The following is a 25,872-nucleotide window of genomic DNA, read 5'->3' as shown; positions in this document are numbered from 1 at the left end:
CTGAAATGTACAGAGCAAACACAGTTATCTATTCAATGGGATATTGTCAGTTCATTAACATTAACTTTTAAATGTATTAATGTGCCAGATGGTGCACCCTAATGATTATGAATTGCTTTAAATAACTACAATGGATTGCCATTCAAATATCCAGGGGTAGAAATGGAATAGTGTGAAAAGTTGTCAATTTCCTACGTACATACTGTAGGTCCAGTAGGAAAATACAGTGCAACCTTTGAAATATCCTTGAAAATATTTTACCTCCAACTATGTGTAAACGGATAACAGGTATATGATGTAATCCTGCAGAAGCTTACTATGAAAGAATAACAAATAACAGTATTATTTTTGTGTATGTAAAATATCCTTTATTGATATTTTGCAAGCATGATATATGAGTGAAAATACTTTGAAAGTTTAGTCCAAATTGAGAGTAACATTTTCTCTGCCACCGAGGTAAAAAGCTGGGACAAAACCGAATCCCATCCATACTTTATATCAAACAAAAATCTTTCAGTAAAAACACTCTAGTTCAGTCATTTATTAAACTCAAATTAATGTATCACATTTGATTAATGGTAGGGAATGTGTGAACTAAACAAATCAAACAGGAAACACCAACTGTAATAAATTACCAAAAGAAACACATGCATGTGTACACGGCATAAATAATATATAAAAAGTTCATATAAAAAAAACAAGAAGTTTAAAACAAACTGTTACATTTAAGTACAATAAGGAGCTAAATCTCCTTGGGGGAGATTCAAATAGATTATTATAGTGAAGAATGAAATTGTCATGTTATGACAACTTAAATGTCAAGCAATACCTTGCCATTTAAAAGACAACTTTTTTTTGCATGATTGTATTCTTTAGAATAAAATATACAGATATTCCTGTCCAGGTAGGCTATCAGAAAACAGACATTTATTTAATGTACACAGACATCAAAGGGTAGATCAATGACTTAAAACTATACAGTATGTGACACATGATACTTAGTGCTGAGGCACAATAATTTTTTAAGTTGTTTGTTTTGTTCACTGAACAGTTATTTGAACACCTTTTGTTTTCTAAAAAAGCAGATGGAGGAATAGTTAATTTTTCCTCCTGAACATGTGAAATCAACATAAATTAGACTTGTTCTTCAACATGCAATTTCTTGACAATGTATAAAAATTGTGTGTGTGTGTGTGTGTTAGTACATGTACATGTGTATGTTCTTGAGTAAGTGTGTGTTCAGTTGGCAACTCTGTAGCGATGCTCCCCTCGGGTCATGTGTGACGAAAACTCGTAGCGGTCCTGACTGCGGTGGCCACAGAGATTGCACTCAAAGGGGTCTCTGAAGCCGTGGCAGCCCATGTGGATGGTGTACATCACGTGGTCTAGGAAGAGGATGCGGCAGTGTTCACAGCGATATGCCCTCACCTGCTCCCCCTCTCCACTCAGCACCTTGAACCCCTCCGAGGCAATCTCGATGCTGGCACGCATGGCCTCGTACTGCCGCTGCTGCTCCTCCTTCACCAGGGGCAGCACGCCATTACGTACCCCAGACGTGATGTGGTTGGTCAGGTAGATGAGGCCCGAGGCCCCGACACCTGCCCTCTCTTCATTGTTGCTCTCCGTGTCGGTGGAATCCTGGCCACTGTGGCTGGGGGAGCCGTCCTTCTCGCTGGAGGCTGACTTGGACTTTGCGAGCAGCAACAGATTTTCGGCTGCGCTGTCCTTGGCTGACAGGCCGTGGCCCTCTGGAGGGGGCTTGTGGAGGGGGAACATGGAGCTCATGACCCCCATGTCAGAAGAGGTTGGGGAGGTCTGGATGAGCGGTCGGAGAGACTCTGCACCCAGGTAGCTGATGGCACTGTTGATGGCCTGGTCGATGACATGAGGCTGCATCAGTTCCCCCGGGCCACCCTCGAAGGAGATGTCGGAGAGGCGTTTCTCACCTGAGGGTTAGAAAGGGAAAACAGATGAACACCAATGTTAGCCTACAATTCAAATTTTTTAAAAACTCTGATTCCTGATATCAAACATTACAAGCACTTATGTTTACCTGTAGTTCTAGTGATCAATTTATTGGTCACGTTTGACTTATATTGAAAGGTGATTCTCCTTATTTAGAATATTCCGTTCTTTGCATTTTTCTCATGGCTGATTACTTAGTTTTATTTGTTGTTATTTCTAACATATTTTGTAAATATATTCTTATTGTTAATTTAAGAAAGAGTCATCTTCAAATAAATGTATAATACACCAAGCGTAAGAATCAAGTTGAAATCAATGAAAATATTCTGTTTGCTCAACTTAAATAAAGCTCAAACATTGTTATAAAGATATGCAGATTCCAGGCACAAGGGTGATCATGCTGAATATGTGCTGTTTTATTAAATAGCATATTCTGCTGCGCAAAGGTAGCAAATAAGAATGCATCAAACTGAAATACACAATTCTGACAATTGGAACCTAAGTCCTGTGCTTTACAATTACAGAAATGTTTGTTGGTATACGAAGGAAGAAGACTTTATCCCTTACCTACAAACTTCTGTGGCATAGTGCTCTTACGTTTGGCTACATTATTAGCTAGTCTGTCTAGCACCAAGGCTCTGTTAGATCCCATCTGGCTTAAGTCTTCCCTCTGCTCATTCTGGTTGCTTTCTTCCTTTACTACTGGAAAGCAAGACAGAAAAGTAGGTTTCAGAATCAAAGTAGTAAAATCTGACCTGATAAAATGTATAATTACTGTATAACAGGATCTTGCTACAATTTGCTAAAGCATCCCTCCCTGACAGTAGATACAGGGCACAATGATGATGAGGCCTTTATTGACAGACATGCAGCAGTTGGTATACATTGGCCTTACTGACTAAGCAAAGCAGAGTGGTCAACCTTTCTCGTAATTTCCTCTTCTAATTTCCTCTTCTTAACCTCTGCACTCTCGCCCCACTTCCTAATGTTGTCAGTTCAGTAGGCTACATGTACATCCACCCTCAATGGATCCTTTGTATAAGAGATAGTTTTACGTGAGCAAAAGCCACATTATCTTACTATATTTATTTAACTTTAAGCCATGTTCCACATTCAGTAAATTATTATAAGATTTTAGCAGAACTGTCAATTTATTTTTAACAAAACATGAACTGAAAAGATTGCAGAAAAAGTACGTCATGCTCCTATTTATGGTTCTTTGATTCACAGAATGAAGTAGTAAAACTTGAAGACCTTTTTTACCACATTTCTTTACTGAATAAAGTGTTTTCCCCTTTAGAATAACTGGGTATGAGTCAACAGTAACAGCAAAGAGCACTCCAATACATTATGGAAGCCTTGCATCTGATAGAGAAACAACATTTATTCTGCAGATAAATGTTATAAAATCTAGTCTGACCTGTTGGAGTATTGTTGCAATTTCAACATTGTTGGTGCATTAATGTTGCTACCAGAGAGAGTCCTGAGTGGTGACGAGTAGCCAAGTTCAAAGTAGGTCAACAGTGTGGGTGGAGGTGAGAGACCGACACTAACTAACCTGTATAGATGCTGTTCTGCAGCCCCATGCACTGGAGATAGTTGTGACACCGCTCCTTGTGTTCCTCCAGAGAGCTACGCTGCTTGTAGCTCCGCCCACAGTAGGCGCATTTGTGGGGTTTTCCAACTGCAAGAAGTGACAGCAGTGAGTATTGACAGCAATTAATTGAGAGCAATTTTCAAGCATGTGAGATGTCCATTGTACTGTCCATATTGTGATTGGTGTACATGTATATGTTGTATTTTGAGTTATAATAATGGCATTCTTTTTCATTCTCCAATAGATCCAGTCCCATGTTTCATTGACATGATACATTTATAATGATATATTTGCAGATGACAGATATCCCACTGGGCAAAGAAGTCAATTCAACGTCTATTCCTCGTTGGTTCAACATAATTTCATTGAAATGACGTGGAAACAACGTTGATTCAACCAGTGTGTGCCCAGTGGGATGGTTCCCACTCCACACTAAGACCACAGAGTACAGGGAAGGTGTTCCCTCACAATTCCACTGGGTAAGTACCACCACCTGGAAAGTTAATTAGGCCCTAAACGGGAGACATCGGAATGAAACAGGGAGGGACTACATGGTAAAAAATAAATAAAAATCTGTTGCAAACCCTTTTAAAATGTTGCATGCCCTAATGTCCACAACACACTGACCACTACTCCTATCCTCCTAACTCACCAGAGTGGGTACGTAGGTGACCGCTGAGGGCGTCTCTCCTGCGACAGGCATAGTTGCACAGGTGACACTTGAAGGGCTTCTCTCCTGAGTGGAGCTTGATATGACGCAGCAGGTTGCCTTTCTGGGTGAAAGAAGCGCCACACTGGGTACACTGGAATGGACGTTCTCCTGAGGACCAGAAACACCACACAGCAGGCTGTTAGGGCCATCACACAGGAGCAGCTGCCACTCATCTACAGTATGTATCAACACTTTCAATGTAAGTGGCACATTGCAAATGAGTGTTTGCATATTTTTCACTAACAAGCACACTTTTGTAATCTCTCAAATACATAACTGGAGTATAGGTGTCTTTGAGTTATGTAAATATTATCATGTAGAAAAGAGGAATATTTTCAGCAAAATCTTGTTTTATGAGCTGACACAAAATGACAATAATATACATTACTGTAGATTAGTACTTTATTTGTAAGAGTAGGCCTATATGAATGGAATTATATATGTTTTATATAAACAAGGATTAATGCAAAGTGTTGACAGTGTGTGGTGAATGTATGAACATGCTTTCTCTTTTGTCATCTTACAGTATAAGATGGACCTATTTGTGATTTGTATCAGTTTATCAACCATTCGGAGTTTGTATTTTGCTTTGAGCCACACCAATGTCAGCTCGGCTCAACGAGAACAGCCTCTCTTCAGAGAATAATGAGCCAGGTATAAAACCATTGTCTGAATTTTGCTATGTGGATGCAAGAACTAAACCATCTCCAGCAATAGCGCCACTGTGGATGTGAATGTGGGGTCACAGTACTACAAGACTCCCAAGCACTAGAACACAGTGAATGATGGAGGAACTCTGTGCACAGGCCAATCAACCAGCCTAGGAGGGTTTGAGAACGGAGTGACACTTCATTTCTCCATGCACTCCCTGGCCCTGAACCTCGTAGCCGAATGGCACTTTGATCGAACAAGAGCCTTTCAGACTCATGCTGCCAGTTCTGTAATGCACCAGTGCCTGGGTCAATTTGATCAGAAAATCTCATTTTTTTTTCTCTTCTTCGTCTCTAAAATAAGAGCAGCCCATCACAATGCAAATTCAAGCTCATTTGAATAAAGTGAAGGAAACACTTTGTGTTGAGAGCCAGTCTTCCTGATCAGTGGTTCTGGAATAAACCAATATCTAGCCTCTCTGAGTGTTGTGGCATTCTGTGAGAAGGTTTTAATATGGCTTTTTTTTTTCAAAAGGCCCCATAAAATAAGAGTTACCAGTGAAGCAGCAAAATTATAGAAAAAAAGGAAACTCATTAAAAATGCATTTCAGGAGCAGAGACACCACAGAATATTTTCTATTTAAATAGGAGGCACTTCATTATATATTTTATTATATGTTATTTTGCATTTACATTAGTCTAGTGTTCCTTTCTTCCATTTTGGGTTTCATTAGTTTCTAAAGCTTGACAGTTAAGTGCCTTTTTGAAAAATGTTCCCCGCCACTGGTTTGGGTTCATTACAATAGAATATCAATTCTGAATTTTGAAAAACGTGTAATACTCGGATAATTGCCATTTTGTGGAGATTCCATTTAATTGCTGCAGATATCCTGTTTTTCAACTGTGATATAAGGGCATGTTTAGGGATTATATTGATCATACTTTTTCAATCTTATCACACAACAAATAGATCACGAGCCACTTCTCTCATGTGATAATTTAAAAGAACACTCAGAGAATGAAAATTGTATAGTGGCTTCCTCAGTCACCCATACAGAATATACTGTAGATACTACAAATGACACATGACATACTTGACTAATACGTCAATATTTCAGTCTAAAACATCCCTTTACAGTATTATAGACCAATATATAGACTATAGCACAGCAACTATGGGAAAAGATGCCTCTGAAACTCATTTGACTAATACAAACCAATGAAAGCTCTATATTATCCACATCAAAAACTCAATAGAGTGTTTAATAACACATAATCTACTCCTGTTAAGCTCTGCCGTCATCAATTAACTCCAGTTGTTTAAGTAATAACTTTTGCGAAACAAGTATTCAACTGCTTCATTGCACTTCACTTAATGAGAAATTACATAGTAACAGTTAGCAGCTCCTGGTGCTTATCTCTTAGAATTCAACACAATCGGTGGATGCCTAGCACTGTCGCATGGTAGCCTACTTAGTGGTTAAATATACAAAAACATATTTATTAGGTGATAAGCATGTAATTATCATTTTAGATTTCCAAGTAAATACCATGTAAATGGCCAACTCTAAATATATAGTGTGAAACCCCAATTACTTGTGTTGAAGCCTATAACTCATGCTCTGTAGACAACTTTGGAATAAGACATAAGAACACAGACTAACCCTAACAGTGTTCTGTCTACTGCTCTCAGTGTCTCAAGTGAAGATAAAGACAGAATCAATCTCATCTTCTCCACTCCACATACACATAATCTCTCTGTAAGGCTACCAGTGAGCGTGGGTGCAAAGTAAGGGCGATGAGTATCGCGGATGGCTTACCAGTGTGGCTTCGCTTGTGCACCATCAGCACATTGGGGCCAATGCAAACTATCCCACAGATATCACACTTGAGCTTCCCGTTGGGCAGGCGGATACCCCCAGCCGAGGAGAAGGGGCCCTTGCTGTCGGGGCCGCCTGCATGGGAGCCGTTCACTTTGGCCCCCGAGGCATCGAGCACGCGCAAGTCTTCCGCACACTCCTCCTCCTCCTCGCCATTCATCATCATGTCAATGGCGAGCCCATTCTCCTCGTCACTGCGAGCCTCAACTTTAATGTTACAGGCTGGAAAAGAGGGCAGTGGGCCACTGTTTAGAATAGGAACATGTTTCTGGGGGACTATAGCCTACCTGTGTAGAAATATGAGTACATTACTATATTACTATCTTTGACTTTTTATGGGACAATATGTGACTGTTAGTTTAAAGGCATGTGTTTGTGTCTCCCTCTACATGACTGGTTGTTTTAGTCTATGAAGTCTATGAACATCTGTGAGACCATGCCTCACCTCCAATTAACTTACTTATAGCAATAGTTCATTACGGAGTGAGAGCATTTAAATCAGCACTTTCTGTGCAACAATCCTCAATTCAACTTTATTGGCTGAGTACACTAGGATAAACTTTGAAACAAATTTGCTGAACTCATGCAGTGGGTTCTTGTGATCAGTGTTCCAGATCAAACATAACAGATGGATAATATATACAGTGGGGAAAAAAAGTATTTAGTCAGCCACCAATTGTGCAAGTTCTCCCACTTAAAAAGATGAGAGAGGCCTGTAATTTTCTTCATAGGTACACGTCAACTATGACAGACAAAATGAGAAAATAAAATCCAGAAAATCACATTGTAGGATTTTTTATGAATTTATTTGCAAATTATGGTGGAAAATAAGTATTTGGTCAATAACAAAAGTTTCTCAATACTTTGTTATATACCCTTTGTTGGCAATGACACAGGTCAAACGTTTTCTGTAAGTCTTCACAAGGTTTTCGAACACTGTTGCTGGTATTTTGGCCCGTTCCTCCATGCAGATCTCCTCTAGAGCAGTGTTGTTTTGGGGCTGTCGCTGGGCAACACGGACTTTCAACTCCCTCCAAAGATTTTCTATGGGGTTGAGATCTGGAGACTGGCTAGGCCACTCCAGGACCTTGAAATGCTTCTTACGAAGCCACTCCTTCGTTGCCCGGGCGGTGTGTTTGGGATCATTGTCATGCTGAAAGACCCAGCCACGTTTCATCTTCAATGCCCTTGCTGATGGAAGGAGGTTTTCACTCAAAATCTCACGATACATGGCCCCATTCATTCTTTCCTTTACACGGATCAGTCGTCCTGGTCCCTTTGGAGAAAAACAGCCCCAAAGCATGATGTTTCCACCCCCATGCTTCACAGTAGGAATGGTGTTATTTGGATGCAACTCAGCATTCTTTGTCCTCCAAACACGACGAGTTGAGTTTTTACCAAAAAGTTATATTTTGGTTTCATCTGACCATATGACATTCTCCCAATCCTCTTCTGGATCATCCAAATGCACTCTAGCAAACTTCAGACGGGCCTGGACATGTACTGGCTTAAGCATGGGGACACGTCTGGCACTGCAGGATTTGAGTCCCTGGCGGCGTAGTGTGTTACTGATGGTAGGCTTTGTTAATTTGGTCTCAGCTCTCTGCAGGTCATTCACTAGGTCCCCCGTGTGGTTCTGGGATTTTTGCTCACCGTTCTTGTGATCATTTTGACCCCACGGGGTGAGATCTTGCGTGGAGCCCCAGATCGAGGGAGATTATCAGTGGTCTTGTATGTCTTCCATTTCCTAATAATTGCTCCCACAGTTGATTTATTCAAACCAAGCTGCTTACCTATTGCAGATTCAGTCTTCCCAGCCTGGTGCAGGTCTACAATTTTGTTTCTTGTGTCCTTTGACAGCTCTTTGGTCTTGGCCATAGTGGAGTTTGGAGTGTGACTGTTTGAGGTTGTGGACAGGTGTCTTTTATACTGATAACAAGTTCAAACAGGTGCCATTAATACAGGTAACGAGTGGAGGACAGAGGAGCCTCTTAAAGAAGAAGTTACAGGTCTGTGAGAGCCAGAAATCTTGCTTGTTTGTAGGTGACCAAATACTTATTTTCCACCATAATTTGCAAATAAATTCATAAAAAATCCTACAATGTGATTTTCTGATTTTTTTTCCTCAATTTGTCTGTCATATTTGACGTGTACCTATGATGAAAATTACAGGCCGCTCTCATCTTTTTAAGTGGGAGAACTTGCACAATTGGTGGCTGACTAAATACTTTTTTCCCCCACTGTATTTATTTTAAACCTTTGCTAATGGAGATGGGGAAACTCATACTGCATCTCTCATCATCACTCTTCTGTGAAAATGACAGCAAGATAAACAGGAAACAGAGACACAGGAAGCCGTGTGAAACTAAGGATGGCAACGGTGTCAACCAGACCAACAAACTATGGTAAAAACACAAACACGCATGCACGTACGCGCGCACACACACACACATGCACACACACACGCCCACCAAACAAGTAAGGGATAAAACAATAACTTAAAAACACTATCTGAACACATAGCCCATTAGGCTAAAACTGATTGAATCGACGTTGTTTCTATATCATTTCAACAACAAAAATTCAATGTGAAGATGTTGAATCAACGTGGAAAACTGATTTAATTTTTAAAAAGTCATCAAAGTAAGGGAATTTTGTATTTTTTCACCCAACTTTTAACCTAAATCCAATGACATGGTGAAATGTTTTGTTTATTTCCTGTTGAATTCACTTTAGTTGACAACTCAACCAAATGTAAATCAAAACTAGACGTTGAACTGACGTCTGTGCCCAGTGGTAGGTAGCTCTCCAAAAATTCAAACAATAATACTGATTTCAACTGCCCCCTTAGTCACTTTATCCCGGCGACGGGTCTGCAGAACTGTCATTCTTTTCAATAACTTTGTAACAATCATTTTAATCAACATTTATCATCTCAATAAGCACAATAAGCACAAGTTTTAGTGGGAATAAACACTCCTTGCAAACCCCTCAACCTCATTTGCATGTTATGGTGGCTGATTTCCTCATGTGTCTACCTTGTTTGTACACCCAAAGAGGAAGAAGTGGAAATAATGAATTATAGGAATCTATAGGGGAAAAAGGGGAAGCTTCAGAAACAGGGCCGGCCTAACCAAAATACCAAGTATTATGGAGAAGTGACAGAAAGGGAAGCACAGACAAGGAATTGTAAAACGGTGTAACTGAAACAGTCTTTTTGCAGGACGCTTGTTTTCACTGACACTTTGAGGGAACAAGCTCCCATAATGCATGATTCATCCAGTGAAAGCGGAAAGGCAACTAGTGTGAACACAATGACTTTCTGTTGCTCTCAAATATAACTTCATTATCAACCTAACACCGCCAATCTTGTGATACTGGATAAAATCAGCATTTGGTATACAGTACTATGCTAACTACTCCAATAATAATATTAAACACCACATTGGTGATAGTGGACAGACCAAAGAACAAATGATGTTAGAATTAGTACTGTAAGTCCAGGGCAGCATTGTAAAAAAAAGAAAATGCTCCTCCCTCGTCTTACAACATTTTGTCTGTTGCCCTGTTGTCACGTTGCAAGTGGACACATAACCTACGTCTTTCCACTGAGATGAAGAGAACACAAAGGAAGCTAGCTAGATGAAAGCAGAAAGGCACAAAATACAACAGACGAAGAGAGAGCACCCCGGGCATAGAGGCAATGATAACTGTGAAGAGCATATTCTCACAAACCACAGATGCTGAATTAAGGCCTGCATGTCTCCAAACATGTTAGGCCTACATGTCAGGCAGAACAATAGACGTGAAGATGACTGGGTGGTGGGCTACAATATGAATACAACCATTTTCCAACTTCTACATGATTACAGTAATGAGAGAAAAATATGTTCCTACCCTCTATGGGTTTGTTGTTTGGTTAATGTAATGCAGAAAACTTGTAACATATTTGGGGGCTCGTCCGTGATTTCACTTACAGAAAGTACACTTGTTGTAGTGGTATTACCCTTTTATTTATTTAATTATTATTTATGTATTTGCACCAAAGAAAACAAGTGATAGACAACAATACAGATTTTAAAAATATATTTTAAACAAAACTGTGTGCAGGTGAGGTTGGAAGCCCAAGGGCTTATATGAAAACCACACCACAAAAAACAATATACAATACATAAGTACAAAAATAAAAACGTTTTTTAAAACAGATAACAAAACCTACTAATTATAAATATATCAATGAATTGATCTGTAATAATAACAAAATAAATAAATATGTGTTTTGTTAAAATGTGTGTGTGCATGTAAATATATAAATGAATTGATCTGTAATAACAAAATAAATAAATATGTGTTTTGTTAAAATGTGTGTGTGCATGTGTGTATGTGAATGTGTGTGAGTTAGGCTATATGGAGGAGATTACTGAGTAGTTTGGTTCATCAGGCTGACCCCCAATCTTCGCTTTACCTTATTGAGGGATGATGATGTTTTGTCAATGTGAAGATAAGAATTCCAGAGTATGGTAAAACATACTTAACTATCAACATCTAGTAAAAATGTCAGAGGCAAGATCTTGTTTTTGTGCCCATAGTACTGTATTCTTTAATCATCTGCTAAGTAAATGCAGACATCTTGAGTTTCTCTTGAGTTTAGAATCTCACTGAGCCTTTCTGTTAACCTTTGGTTCTATAGCATTCATAGTGGAATATTTAAGCAATAAGGCTAAGGGGTGTTCTTCTGCACGATGCGAAGTGGAGTGCATGGATGCAGCCCTTAGCCGTGTTAAACTCTGAGGTGCCTTATTGTTATTATTAACTGGTTACCAATGTAAATAGAACGCTAAACAAGTATTTTGCATCATACGCGTGGTATATTGTCTGATATACACAAAGCTGAAATGCTGTTTCAGCCAATCAGCATCGAGATCCCAAACTACCCGGTTTATAATGATTGCTAATTTGACTTAAATGTCTGCCGTTGACATTGAGAGGCAGAGTTATCTCTTTGTTTGTCCTTCCCTGTGTGATTTGACACTTGCTTCCCAAAACAAGTAAATCAGGATGTGTGACCGTGTGACAACCATGATATAAACTAAAAGCCCTTCTTCCCATCCCCAATTTAGTCACAACTTCCCCATACTGGATATCTCTGAGAAGCTGCAACATAGCAGTAGTAGTTCCCTCTTCTTTTCCGGGTTCAGTGCTGTCTACCTCAGCTATGTGATAGTGGGTAAGAGAAGGGCCAGAGCGACAACATGAGGGTTGGTGTAGACCACTGAAGCTCAAGTATCTTTCCAGAGACCTTCCATGGCAAAACCATGGGCTTATTCACTTGACTTGGAAGTTAAAGAACTAAACACATACTTTTCAACACTGTAGGCTATCATATACTTAGTAAGCTTCATTGATTTGATACATTGGTACAAAAGAGACTCTACATTTCTAAGTTCACAAGTTACACTGAACAAAAATATAAATGCAAAGTGTTGGTCCCATGTTTCATAAAGAATCCCAGACATTTTCCATACGCACAAAAAGCGTATTTCTCTGAAATGTTGTGCACAAATTAGTTTACATCACTATTAGTGAGCATTTCTCCTTTGCCAAGATAATCCATCCACCTGACAGGTGGGGCATATCAATAAGCTGATTAAACAGCATGATCATTACACAGGTGCACCTTATGCTGGGGACAATAAAAGGCCTCTTTAAAATGTGCAGTTTTGTCACACAACACAATGCCACAGATGTCTGAAGTTTTGAGGGAGCATGCAATTGGCATGCTGACTGCAGGAATGTCCACCAGAGCTGTTGCCAGAGAATTGAATGTTAATTTATACCGTAAGCTGCCTCCAACGTCGTTTTAGAGAATTTGGCAGTACGTCCAACCGGCCTCACAACCGCAGACCACATGTAACCATGCCAGCCCAGGACCTCCACATCCGGCTTCTTCACCTTCGGGATTGTCTGAGAGGGGTTGGGGGGGTGCTGAGGACTATTTCTGTCTGTAATAAAGCCCTTTTGTGGGGAAAAACTAATTCTGATTGGCTGGGCCTGGCTCCCAAGTGGGTGGGCCTATGCCCTCCCAGGCCCACCCATGGCTGCACCCCTGCCCAGTCATGTGAAATACATAGATTAGGGCCTAATTTATTTATTTAAATTGACTGATTTCCTTTTATGAACTGTAACTCAGTAAAATCTATTTTTGTTCAGTATAGCAAAATAATAGGAAACCCAGGTAACTGATAACAAGCCATTGGTGTTGGTTTAGATATCTAGTGTGGAAGTAAAAATAGCCTGTTGGAGGTTCCTGTAATGGGGCTGCTTTTCTCACTGCCTGATGAAAATAGCCCAGTGTGTGCTAGCTTGACTGTGGAACCAACCACATGCGTGTAAAACCACGTACATGCCATGGAGTGTGACTCCTTTGAGTGTGTCAGTGTTGATTAGGAGCACCAAAAACAAAGTGTACTTTTCTACTAGCCTTGAATTTTCGGGAACTCAAAAGCTTAGCACTCGGGTCTGAAATAGACCCGGTTGTAGCGAAGACTTAATAACCCGAATGATTCATACCGAAAGAGAAATTGTGTCACCAGAAAGACATACTGTGACATGTCATTTTACTGTCTGCGTGACTGTAATGACCAAATATATTTTTTAACAATTGAATTCAATAAGGCAACTTGTAAAGCATACTTCTGTGATGATATGTCTTGTACTCCTCACACAAGGGGAATACTTTTTGTGCTTGTTGAATCATATGGTGAGGCTATGTAGGATGAACCTAGAGAAGCTGTGTAGGACGAACCTATGCTGGCTTTGGAAAGTAAATGGAAAACTGCAAAAAGCAACCTGGCTTTGAGGTCTTGAGCTTCCGTTATACTTTCAGCCTCCCTGTCTTAGTTACACAGTTCTGCGTGCGCTCTGCACTTCAGGCCCATAGCCTCTGTACCACATGATCCTGACAGATAATAATAACTCCCTGATGCATTTGGGGTTTATCAGCGAGCCAGCGATGCACTGCATAGATATAACAGTCACTTCCTCTCACACTGGTGATTAGATCTTCAAGGAGTGCAGAGCACCACATACACAAACACTTACACTCACTCACATTCAAAGACCAACACATACAACAAACACACACACACACACACACACACTATTGGCTATGTTTAGGCCGACCTCTCTCCTGATTCAGGACCTCTTCAAAATACTATAAGGCCAGATATAGAGATGAAGAATCATACAACCCATCCTTAAAAAACAGACTCAACAAAGAACACAATACAGTATCTAATTTTTATCACTGATGACCGTCTCTCATTGTATGTGAATTTACAAAAACATGTTGAAAGTACTGTGGAATAATGTCTGTATCAACATTCCCAAAATTATTGACAAAAATCATTAAATTCACTTAGGAAACGCGTGTAAAAATTATAAACTGTGTGACTGTGATCTCTAAATCATAGTCCCCCTTGTGCATCAGTGAAGATTTGAGTCATTTGAGCTGTTTTTCCTAATATGTAAAATACGGCAAGTGAAATGACTAATCATAGGCTCAGCCACAAAGACAGTCATATGGAGAAAGCCATGCCTGACTGGGGGTGAACCACAGCTGCATATGCCTGGGTTTCCCATGGCCTCCTCTTCCATCTCTAGCTCAACTGCACACTTGCACAGAGCCCCCCAAAAAGGAGCATTTATTACCAAAATATCTGGAAGTATAGGGTCAAGTCCATGTAACGCTTCAGAAATTTAATCAGTTGGTGGATCATGAATAAACCTTGGAATTGCAGCTGCTGGAGGTGAAAGATTCAAAATGTCTTGTGATGATTGCTCCTCAACAAATGCTGACAGACGTTTTCACATTGACCAAGTGAATCTTGATAAAGATACATGTGTACTTCATGGTAAGTATGGCAGTTACAATACATTCCTGGTGCATGACAATGGGTATCCTTCTCGTAAACTATGGCATGCTGGCGAGGGTTGGAGTTCCTTATGTGTGCTGCTGAGTTAAAAGCTTGACAGTTGAAGTGAAAGCGTGAGTGTGTTTGCAGGTGCGTTAGCAGTGCGGTGGTGCGATGCGCTGTGATGTGCAGTGCTGATCTCCGAAACTTGACTCTGCTCCTGAAGACTTTATCTCCTGGAGTGTTGAAACTGCCTGATGGCAAGTTCTTCTTAGGAAACTCTTGCACATCCTATTTCAGTTTCCTCTGCTCTGACATGTTATTTTTGACTAAGTGCCGCCTCAAAGTGCCATGGTAAACTACACCACACAGCTATCTGGAGCTAATATGGAAGGAAGGACATTCCAATTTTACACCACAATTTATAGTAACACTTACTGTGTATTGTAGTTATCACAATGGATCACCGACACATCCCACAAACATACCATAGCTATTGGTTGAATGAGCTACTGTACTTTTAGGCATAAAATATGATATGGTTTCCCTACAGGTAGTGCAGCACTAGGGGGGCTTTTCACAAATGTACTCATGAAGCAACAATTCAAATTCCAAAACTCCATCTGGTAAATGCTGCCTGGTGTCCCCTAATAACCCAGTCATGTCCCGAGTTTAAATAAACATGTACATCAACTAATGCTAATATTATGTCCATGATATTCCCTGGCTTAATTTAGTAACATCCTCATATCAAGGGCACATTAGCCATTCCTTAAGGTTTTGCACATCATGAGACAGATCAAAGAAATGTCCAACCTTTCCTGCCAATGACCTAAATGCATCAATAACTTTTAGATTACATGTTCAAAAGAACTACGTTTGATTAAGTGCCAGATTGCAAGTAATGAGTGGGTCTAAGGGATTTTTGTTACATGTGGTAACCACTTGTTGGGATGCCGTTATGAAATGTTATGTTACTAACAAAATAGTTATGTTACTAACACATTTGTTTTTATGATATGTACAGTGAGCTCCAAAAGTATTGGGACAGTGACAATTTTGTTGTTGTTTTGGCTCTGTACTCCAGCACTTTGGATTTGAAATGATACAATGACTATGAGGTTAAAGTGCAGCTCTTTTGTAGAGTCTGTCAGCTTTATTTCTTGGGTATTTTAATCCATATCAGGTGAACCATTTAGAAATTACAGCACTTTTTGTACATAGTCCCCATTTTAGGGGACCAAAAGTATTCGGACAAATTCACTTACACTGAGTGTACAAAACGTTAGGAACACATTCCTAATATTGAGTTGCACCCACTTTTGCCCTCAGAGCATCTTCAATTTGTCAGGGCATGGACTCTACAAGGTGTCAAAAGCGTTCCACAGGGATGCTGGCCCATGTTGACTCCAATGCTTCCCACAGTTGTGTCAAGTTGGCTGGATGTCCTGATACACAAGGGAAACTGTTGAGTGCAAAAAACCCAGCAGTGTTGCAGTTCTTGACACACTCAAACAGGTGCCCCTGGCACCTACTACCATACCACGTTCAAAGGCACTTAAATCTTTTGTCTTGCCCATTCACCCTCTCCTCCCCTTCATTTACACTGATGAAGTGGATTTCAATAACATTTAAGTCATTTAGCAGACACTCTTATCCAGAGCGACTTACAGGAGCAATTAGGGTTAAGTGCCTTGCTCAAGGGCACATCGACAGATGTTTCACCTAGTCGGCTCGGGGATTAGAACCAGTGACCTTTCGGTTACTGGCACAATGCTCTTAACCACTAAGCTACCTGCCGCCCCACCTGGATTTACCTGGTCAGTCTATGTCATGGAAAGAGTGAGAACGTTACAGAGGCATAAATATCATAACCCGCCCAAAAAATGCTAACCTACCCTGTTTTTGTAATGGTGAGAGGTTAGCATTTTCTGTTTTGGGGAGGGGGAAGGGGGGGTGATATTTACGACTCTGTAACTTTCTCACTTTTCATTGTTCACGATTCATTCAGGATTATCCGTAATCATGGTAGCATCCACATTAATGTAGAAGTGTTAGACACATATTATATTCTTATTTACAATAAAAATGACTCCAAAATGACAGAATACATTATTTACCATTAATTTCTATTGGGTACAAAATTATCTGAAACACAACCAAAACAAAACAGCAAATGCATCCAACAAATGTGTAGAGTCAAAGCTTGATGTAGTCATTGCGTGCTCGGAATATGGGACCAAATACTAAACTTTTGACTACTTTAATACACATATAAGTGAATTTTGTCCCAATACCTTTGGTGCCATAAAATGGGAGGACTGTGTAAAAAAAGTGCTGAAATTTCTATTAAGTGTAGGCGGGTGTAACAAACATGTGTTGTTAATTATTAATGTATTCGTCATGTATTTCACATGATTTTTAAATCATCATTATTTTCATTATTATTAGTAACAACAGTGCTACTACTTTTGTCCTTGTGAGGGTATAAATATTTCTGAAGGTGCTCTGGAAACTGCTAGGTTTTGGGGTGCACAGGTAAAGAGGTTTGATGGCCATACTGGTCTAGGTGTAACAACTTAACTGGTTATAGGCCTACTGATGTGGGAGTGGTGCAATGGGGAAGCACAGTGAAACTTATGTGGCACAGACTTGTATGATCTGTCACTCACCCATGCCTTCTTTGTCACCCCTGTTGTTGTGTTGCAGATTGGAGCTAGCAGACAGGTCCTCTGGGATGGGCATGGCCTCGTCGTTCTCCTCAGACACATCATTGGGAGTGGGGCTGTCCCTGCCTACATGGGGAAGCACCAGCAAACACCCATTAGTCACCAGAACATGGTTCATTATTGCTCATAAGTTAGAACCATAATTATCTATGTATGAAAAAAATTAAATAATTATGCACTCACTAACTGTAAGTCGCTCTGGATAAGAGCGTCTGCTAAATGACTAAAATGTAAATGTAATCTATTATCCATTACATGTGCTATGACTGTGCCACTCAGCTTGGGCTCTGTGCAACTCATGTTGTGCTTCTCTTTTCTACCTAGACATGGCCCTACCAGTTCTGAAAACAGAAGCTCTTACCTGGTATCTGAGACATCTCCTGTGCCTCCTCCGTCTCCATTCGGTGCAGGTACTCTAATGGGATAGAGAGACACAGAGATGTAGATGTGTTTAAATGTAATCAACGGCTCCACAGGGCCGAAAAAACACAACATTATAAAAAGCCACAGCTGACTAAAGGGGTGACCTCTCTCTGTACAACTCTGTCACCCCGGCAAGATCACTCTTGTCACACCGAAAGACACACCACTGTCCCCCACATTACATTACAAAGAATTACAGACATTTTCATTACAAGTCTGACAGAGAGGGCGGGCTGGGAGAGTGGCTTGGCCCCGCATGATGGGCTATGGTGATGGGGGTGCTGGGAAGGGGCTTTCAGACCACATTTGTTATTTATTGTTAATTTCCTGCCACGTAATCATCCACAAATGCAAACTGACTGCCGCAAAATTAAGCAGAAAATTAACTGGCCCTAGGTCACTGAGGATGCGGCTGTTTGCCCGTGCCAAGCTTATCGGCGCTCGTGTTCGCTTTAATTTACAGAGCATGCATCGCTGAGCGCGCCACTACCCGAGCAGAGACATGTGTGAGAGGAGCCACAATCAGAAACAAAGAGAGAGGAGAGAGAGAAAGATAAGAAAGAGAGAGAGAGGAAGAGAGAGAAAGACAGGCCGAGAGAGATGCAGAGAGGGACCCAGAGAAGGAGAGCGAGACGGAGATAGATAGAGAGGGGGAGATACAGAGATAGAGAGGGGAGGGAACCAAGACAGACAGGGAGTGTGCCAGAGAGCGAAAGTGAAGAGAGAGAACCAGGGACAGAGAGATCGATAGAGGAAGGAGAAGGCCGAGGGGCCCCGAAGTAAGTTTCTCTCGCACAAGAGGAGGCAATTTAGTGAAGAAGAGCACATCCCCTGGCCAGAGCCTGCTGCATATCTGAGGAGTCACCAGTGCGCGTGGCCCCATTAATAATGCATCCCCCTCAAGCCTGCAGCAGATGGGCACAACAGCCTCAGCCTCAGCTCCGCCACTTCAAGAAGGCCCTTGGTGGAGCCGCTTGCCCGGACCAGCCAGCCACACAGGGAGAAGTGAAGCTCCCTAAAATAGCGAAGCAAGCCCGAGGGAGAAGGGGAACCTAGGCCTTCCTGTTTTACTGACAGATGGCTCCACACATTTGGAACAAATAGTGGGAAGCCACCAAGCAGCCCCCGCTGCTGTCGCAACGCACAATGTTCAGCGGACAGGCGAGTCGAGGCAGAGGTTCCACAACCCACAGACACCCAGGACCCAAGTGGGGGAGGTGGTGGGGAGGGGATTGGGGAGGGGGTAGGAAGGGCAAGGTCATTAGTGCAGAAGATGTGCTACAGAGAGCGCAGTGAGTGTTGCGTGCTAGTGTGTGTCGATATAGGAGTAGGAGGCCCTGCCTGCGTCATCATTCTTTAGCATCTGGAGTTTGGAGGTCGAGAGGGGGTGGTAATCTCATGTGCCCTTTTTTTCTGGGCAGATGGTGTGAAGGGAAATACTGATGGTGTTGGTGGGGGACTTTGACAGAAGTGAGAAATGCATTCCCATGTTAAACCACAACCCAGTTGTGTAGGCATGTGGAGAGCAAGGTGCATGAGAACATTCAGGAAGTTGTATATTCACCTGAAGTGACACTGTTCTTACTTTTAGTATAACTACTTGAAGCTAGATTCAATAAAAATAAAATTGGGGGGAGCATTTTTCATATCATCATTTCCTGTCTAAGGTCATTTTAAACCACAGGCGTTTGTGACAAAAGACAATTAGTTGGATATCTTGCTATATCATGTTTTTTTTCTTTTCTTGTTGATGATTCTCAATATATGTTGTGTTTTGTGGATGGTTTCATTCAGACAATATTTCAGAATGACACCACCTTCTAAAGTCCAATTTGAAAAAACAAGGCACTAATGGCAATAGCTGCTTTCTGAAAGCGCCTCACAAAGGGCAGGAAGAGTCATGGCAGTGGGTCTGAGTGCGCTCAGTAAGGGGAGGAGAGACAGGAAGAGGGCTGTGGGTTCACAACACCCTCAGTCCTAACTCAAGGGATTGTGTGTGTTGTGTGTGTGTGTGTGTGTGTGTGTTGTGTGTTGTGTGTGTGAGGGGTGGATGGAAGGGTGGGGTGGAAGGGCTGTGCAGAGGAGGGTGCGAACACACGAAAGGGAGCAGGGTGGAGACTGAAACAGCCAAACCGTTAAACAGCCAAAGTGGACTACACCAGCACACTTTGGATACTGGGAGGAGTAAAAACGGACAGACGGGGTTTTATAATGTAAACTATAATCTAGCAACTCATATTAATCCTTAAATGTTGGAATATCAACAAAAAACATATGCAAATAACATGGGGGCTAACACAAATGAATAAATAGTCATATATGAAAATCAATACAATCTACGTGGTGATATAGAACGTCATGCTAAGTTTTTCATATGTTTTTTGTGTTGTTGAAAATTAAAACAAGAAATGTATCATATCAAGTATTCTTCTTGAAATGTTTTTGTTCCCAAACTATTATTAGTATATGCTGCTTCTATCAGAAGTGTGATTCAAGACTGTACTTGAAAATACTAATTTGTTTCTCCAGAAAATTCCTTTTGACATATGGCATACAAAAACCAATCACTCATTTGGAAAATAAATTAAGAAGAGTGGCTTTTGTGGCTAATTTATTCCTAAAATATAATGTTATCAGTTTGATTAATATATTTTGATACTGAGATGGAAAAAATTATATGACTTTTTGAGTACTGAGTCTCACCTCATCCATTGCAGTGTTAAACAAAACAATATTTGTGCCATAATTTGCTCATGCCTTACCAGCGACCCACCTGTGGTTCCCAACCCACCATTTGGGGAACCATGCCCTATTACACTATACCACATAATATAATGAACAGTCATCTTTTAAAATTATAGAGTGATTTCTCATTAGCAATTAAGGAAATGTGAGCTGATGTTTGGGCACCTATTGTAAGGGTTAGATGGTCTACATTATAGGGGTGAAAGGAGTTTCCTTATAGGGTCTTCAATTGAATCTGACACACTTCATTACACTGGTTTTCAGTGAGGATCATTTTAATAACTGCCTTTCATTCGGTTTCCCTATCCTCAGTCTGCTAATAATGAGGAGGTGGATGTGTCCACAAGCATGTATTTGCAGCATTCGGTGTTCCTAATGTTTTGTACACTCAGTGTAAGTGAATTGTAATACTGAATGAAGAAGTAGTCAGTTCAATACCTATTTTTGATTTACATTTGGTTGAGTTGTCAACTAACGTGAATTCAATGTGAAATCAACAAAACATTTGATTTAGGTTAGAAGATGGGTGAAAGAAAATACGAAATTGCATTATGTTGATGACTTTCTGCAAATCCAATCAGTTTTCCACATTGATTCAACATCAACACATACATTTTTGTTGTTGTTGAAATGTGTGGAAACCACGTTGATTCAACCAGTTTTTGCCCCGTGGGAGGCAATGTTAACAAAATGGAAATATTGTTAACAACAAATTAAATCAAGTTAAAACAATATCCACATTGCTTTTGATGCTTTGTGACTACAAACTGGGCAATGCAGCAATGATATACCTTATTATTTTTAACCAAATTAATTTGTAGACTTAAGTTAGATTTTTCATTGTTGAATAGAATAACCTACGAGTTAAAGTTTGTAGAATTATATGTCCCAGCGCACAAAAGTGTGAGGTAAGTTTTGTGAACTTGTTTCCCCAAGTTTTTGTTGAATGTCAGTTTCACAACATGTTAACAGTTACTTGAGTCCTGCCCACCAATACTATCAACACACATGTCAAGTTCGGCTCAGACCAACCAATGATTGCGAACGTCTTGGGCATCTTGAAACGGGATTTCGAAGTGTATTTTTCATGTAACTTTGAGAAAGCAGAGAAACACATTAAATTTTTTATGCTGTAGGCAACGTAGTTAGTTATAGCTAACTAGTTTCAGCGCTTTCATTGAGGAGTGTTAAGATAATGTTTTTGCGTTTATTTTAACTTAGGCCTATTTCGTTTGATTTGTAATAATGGAAAGTGGACTTCTGAAATAAGAACTCCAGCTTGAATGACATTAAGTAAAATAGTTATAATCAGATATTCATTCTGGATGCGCACAGTTGCAACAGGTGCCGATCTGGTACGAAAAGTGAAAGGAGTCTATGTAAAACTTTGAAACAACAAAAACGTATTTTTGTTTTTATGTTAACCATAATTCATATAGGCTTAATCGTCAATGGCAAGAAACATAGTCTAATGCTTCTATATGGTCAAGATAATGGTGAGCAATTCCTGCAATCTCCAAAAAGGAGTATGGGAAAAGAGGAACATTTTTCATTATTCCATTATTTTCCTAAGTGCGTTTGATATTAACTACAACGCGGATCAAAATTGTATAACATTCATTAAACATTACAATTTCCCTTGACTTCTTGGTCAAATCAGTTACGTGCGCCGCTATACAAATACTCGCATCACAGGATTTCAGACGCTCGCGCACCTGCACCAGACTTCAGGACAACGTTTTCCAATCCGCTACATAGTTCATTTTTAAAGAGTAAGGCCCCTTCTTACTATTTAGAAATACGAATAAACGCTTTAAATTAGTTAGAAGTTAACAAGCATCGTAAAAGTTTCTCTACCTGCTATTCCTTGAGTTTGCAATATGAAGTTCTTCCAACTCTCCCCCGCTCCATGTGCAGAAGTTCGAAGCGCCGCGGCAGCCCCATGGAACTCTGCCCTCGGTCCCTCCCCTCTCCACTGTACTTCCTCTTTCCAGCCTAACATTTCAATGTTTCTGTGCTCGACTGAGGCATTTTGCTTGCTTTTATCCAGAGGTCGAGTCTGCTCGGGGAGTGGAGGCAGCAGCCTTTGGCACTTGCTTTGTATCGTGCCAATAAAAGCTGACACCAAGTAGACCATTACTGGCAGCCATGCATGAGATGGGATGAGGCGTACAGGAGACCGGACGATTCATTGTTTATTTATTTATTTCGTAGAGAAGGATGGGGACTCCTCACTTGCATATGGGAAGCTCCCCGTCTGTCACCTGTTCTGGCATGCTATATTAGTCACAGTGCAATTATAACGACAACTGTGTTGGTTTCAGATTATGTTTAAACAAATATTGTGACAGTTATCCCATCTTTTCAGTAGGACAGACCTTTGAGGTGGCAGTGGTTTGCTTGAAAATAGAGACAAATAGATCAGGTGATGCTAACTGAGGTAAATGCTCTGGTCTAGAAGTCTCATTTGAAATAATTTATTCCAAGCAGCTCTGCGATTGGAAAATTTTTAAGAAAAGTAACATGTGAAAACACCTAATAACACTTTAAGAGACTCCTAAAGACAAGCAACCAATTGACTGATTGCTACTCTCATTGATACTGTATATGTCCTGTGTGTCTCAGTTGGTGGAGCATGGCGCTTGTAACGCCAGAGTTGTGGGTTCGATTCCCACGGGGGACAAGTACGAAAATGTATGCACTCACTACTGTAAGTCGCTCTGGATAAGAGCGTCTGCTAAATGTAAAAGTGATTAAATTATACTGATTTTGTATCAGCTGCTTCCTTGTTTAGGAGTACCTCAGCATGTCCCTCCATTGGCAGATTGGGCAGTGTGGATGGATTGCACGAAGAAGTGCTGCCTCTCTTCGCCAAACCCCCCACCTTCTTACTCATGTCACTACTATATAATTGCATTTTTAGCAACATTTCAGCCAACATATTTTAGGGCACTTAACTTTTCTTTATTTTTTTCTCCAGAAAATGCATAGTAGTTTGTAAATGCATATTTAAAAAACGAACTTGTTAAGAATATTGGTCTATTACAGCATTGCATGCACAAATGGGATATTGCCTCAAATTATTCAAAGCGATACAATTTGTGGATTAATATTTATAGAAATAGTCAATAAATAATGAGTAATATACCTCTTATTTTATTCAAACAAATGGGCTCATTTCTCTGCAATGTTTAGTCATTATATCTTAAATGAAGTTTCTGGTACAGTGAATCTTTGCTGCAATATGCTATGAGAAAAGTGACTGTCTTTCCCATTCTCCCATTATTTTCTAACCTTTCTGAGTGGTTTTATCTGTGGAGATGCTGCAAGTTCTAGATAGCTAAATCACCTACTGTACAGTGGAAGGCAGCCCTTATCTCAAAAGTAGCACAACATTCACAGGCAGTTGGTCTGGTCATGGCGCAAAAGAGGAACTTTTCACAGGAGTGTGTTTTTGGTCTGTTGTTTCCACATGCCAGTATGGATTACAACAGTCTCCAAATAGTTATTTTGATCCAGTCTCTGTGAAGGCTAGGTACCTTCAGCTACAGTACAGGTCGGGTAACGAACATACTGTGAGTGCGAGGCCAATATAAAGAGGTGTGTCATAGCGGCATTAAGGGCCCTGTAGCCCAACTCCTGACCCGAGGCCAGACAGAGGGAATCCTGGAGCAGAAGCGTGACTCAGCACAATGCACACTCCAATCATGACCAGCAGAGGAGCATGGTTTTCCCAGCTGTAGAGATACCACCCTATTCCAGTGACACAGCAGATCTTCTCACGTGTGGGGCTACACCAGGACACAGGGACACAGTCTAGTTTAAAGAGAGGTTTAATCCATCAGGCTTACAGTACTTATGTGTCTCTCAGCAGGTGGCACAGCTTTGTTTCTTGAGCACTACTTTTGAAATTTTCAGTAACATTAATAAAGCGTACAGGTATAATGGGTTATGATGAGGTTATAATGCATGGTAAGACTTGTAATGAGCTTGGGTATGTCTTATTATCATCTTATATTGATACTGACTGGATAAAAGCCCTTAGTTAAAAATGTCAGTTAAAAATGTCCTACATTGAGAGACATAATATATTATATTTATAAGCCTTATTATAAGACATGATACATACTCATATATGCTTATAACAAGTTATAAAGCATTATACTTGCAGGCTTTAAGACTTACCAAATGATCCATCGCAATGTTTTATTTCACACAGTGGCTTTCATAAACATACAGTAATTACTTATTACGGAATGATCATCATATAGACCAGACCACATACACCAAACACAATCCTATGCTGCTTTGGGTTCCTCAACATTCTGTAAAGCGTTTTACAGTATTTAAATATCATTACCTGGATTTCCTCATAATAACAGCATCACTATGTAGCCAACAGACTAATTAACAAAATATTCAGCCTGTTTCTTATTTCATGGATCTTTAAGCAGTATTCACAGCTTCAAATCTGGAAGCACGAACAGCATGTACCCCTTAATTGGTTTCAACACCTTAATAAGTCAAAGACGTTCAAGACCGGTAATCACGTTAAATTGTCAAATGTATCTAAAAAGTCAATTGGAAAGTGAAAAACACTTCTTTTGGAATGCATTATGCTGTGGAATGTCAGAGTAAATTAAATTCCCCTCTGCACACTAAAGCATCAATTTCCTTATGGTAATTATCTGCTGGAATGAATGTGTTACTAGAAGGAGTCAGGCATGCTTGACATTTAGCCTCTGTATGGAGAAACGAAGACAGAAAAATAAGATGAGGAAGAGAAATTAATCTACTGGGTAGGCAGGCATTGGAAGATCCTGAAGGATAGTGGGTGATTTAGTCATTGTGTTTGTAAACCCCTGTTTTGAAAAGGGGACCAATAATGAGATTCAGTCCATTGGCGACCTTGTGGGAAAGGGAGGGTGTTTTTAGGGGGAGGTAGCTAAAGCAAAAATATCAATACGCTCCTTGGCAATGAAGAGGCATGATGATAATAAATAAATAAATCTCAGTTTTGGGGGCTTTTATTATCTCAGTAAACAATGTGCACAGCCTCAGAAGCATGCCTGTATATCTGCAGTATGCCTGGGTACCTGAAGTCTTAGGAAAGTTGTAGAGAATCTGCTGCCAAACTACTACTCTGGCAGTTGGTACAAACTACACAGTAAAAAACAGGATGAAAACAGAGTCTAAACTGACTTTTAATTAAAACAAAAATATTGTAGGAGTGAAATTGTGATTGTCAAGCAGTTCTA

The 25,872-nt window shown here is 40.3% G+C and overlaps 1 protein-coding gene across 5 annotated transcripts; it reads right to left on the bottom strand.

Moving 5' to 3' along the window:
• Positions 1 to 342: 342 nt before the first annotated feature.
• Positions 343 to 22,704, bottom strand: ikzf1 (IKAROS family zinc finger 1 (Ikaros)). Of its 5 annotated transcripts, none has more exons than XM_041879641.2 (8): positions 22,472 to 22,704; positions 17,808 to 17,861; positions 17,390 to 17,512; positions 6,745 to 7,026; positions 4,215 to 4,382; positions 3,524 to 3,649; positions 2,533 to 2,667; positions 343 to 1,946 (listed from the first exon to the last, which is right to left on the bottom strand). In XM_041879641.2, the coding sequence occupies exons 1-8, from the start codon at positions 22,614 to 22,616 to the stop codon at positions 1,240 to 1,242; spliced, it is 1,740 nt and encodes a 579-aa protein (XP_041735575.1). In that variant the 5' UTR covers positions 22,617 to 22,704; the 3' UTR covers positions 343 to 1,239. The 5 variants fall into 5 exon arrangements, with proteins under 5 accessions (XP_041735575.1, XP_041735556.1, XP_041735566.1 ...); XM_041879622.2 differs by having other exon boundaries at positions 2,533 to 2,664; positions 22,472 to 22,686; XM_041879632.2 differs by lacking the exon at positions 2,533 to 2,667 and having other exon boundaries at positions 22,472 to 22,684.
• Positions 22,705 to 25,872: the final 3,168 nt, after the last annotated feature.

Source organism: Coregonus clupeaformis, chromosome 1, assembly GCF_020615455.1.
Source record: "Coregonus clupeaformis isolate EN_2021a chromosome 1, ASM2061545v1, whole genome shotgun sequence".
Lineage (NCBI taxonomy): Eukaryota > Metazoa > Chordata > Actinopteri > Salmoniformes > Salmonidae > Coregonus > Coregonus clupeaformis.
The sequence above is the reverse complement of the archived record's forward strand: the minus strand, read 5'-3'. Positions and strand labels throughout refer to the sequence as shown.

Bases quoted from the DNA above. Each gene is read 5' to 3' on its own strand.
- ikzf1 (XM_041879641.2), bottom strand. From the start codon at position 22,616: ATGTTAGGCTGGAAAGAGGAAGTACAGTGGAGAGGGGAGGGACCGAGG. The intron at 7,027-17,389 runs GTGAGTGACAGA...CCTCTTTTCCAG, and splicing joins GGGTGACAAAGAAGGCATGG to CCTGTAACATTAAAGTTGAG. The intron at 3,650-4,214 runs GTGAGTTAGGAG...CACTTCTTGCAG, and splicing joins TCACCTACGTACCCACTCTG to TTGGAAAACCCCACAAATGC.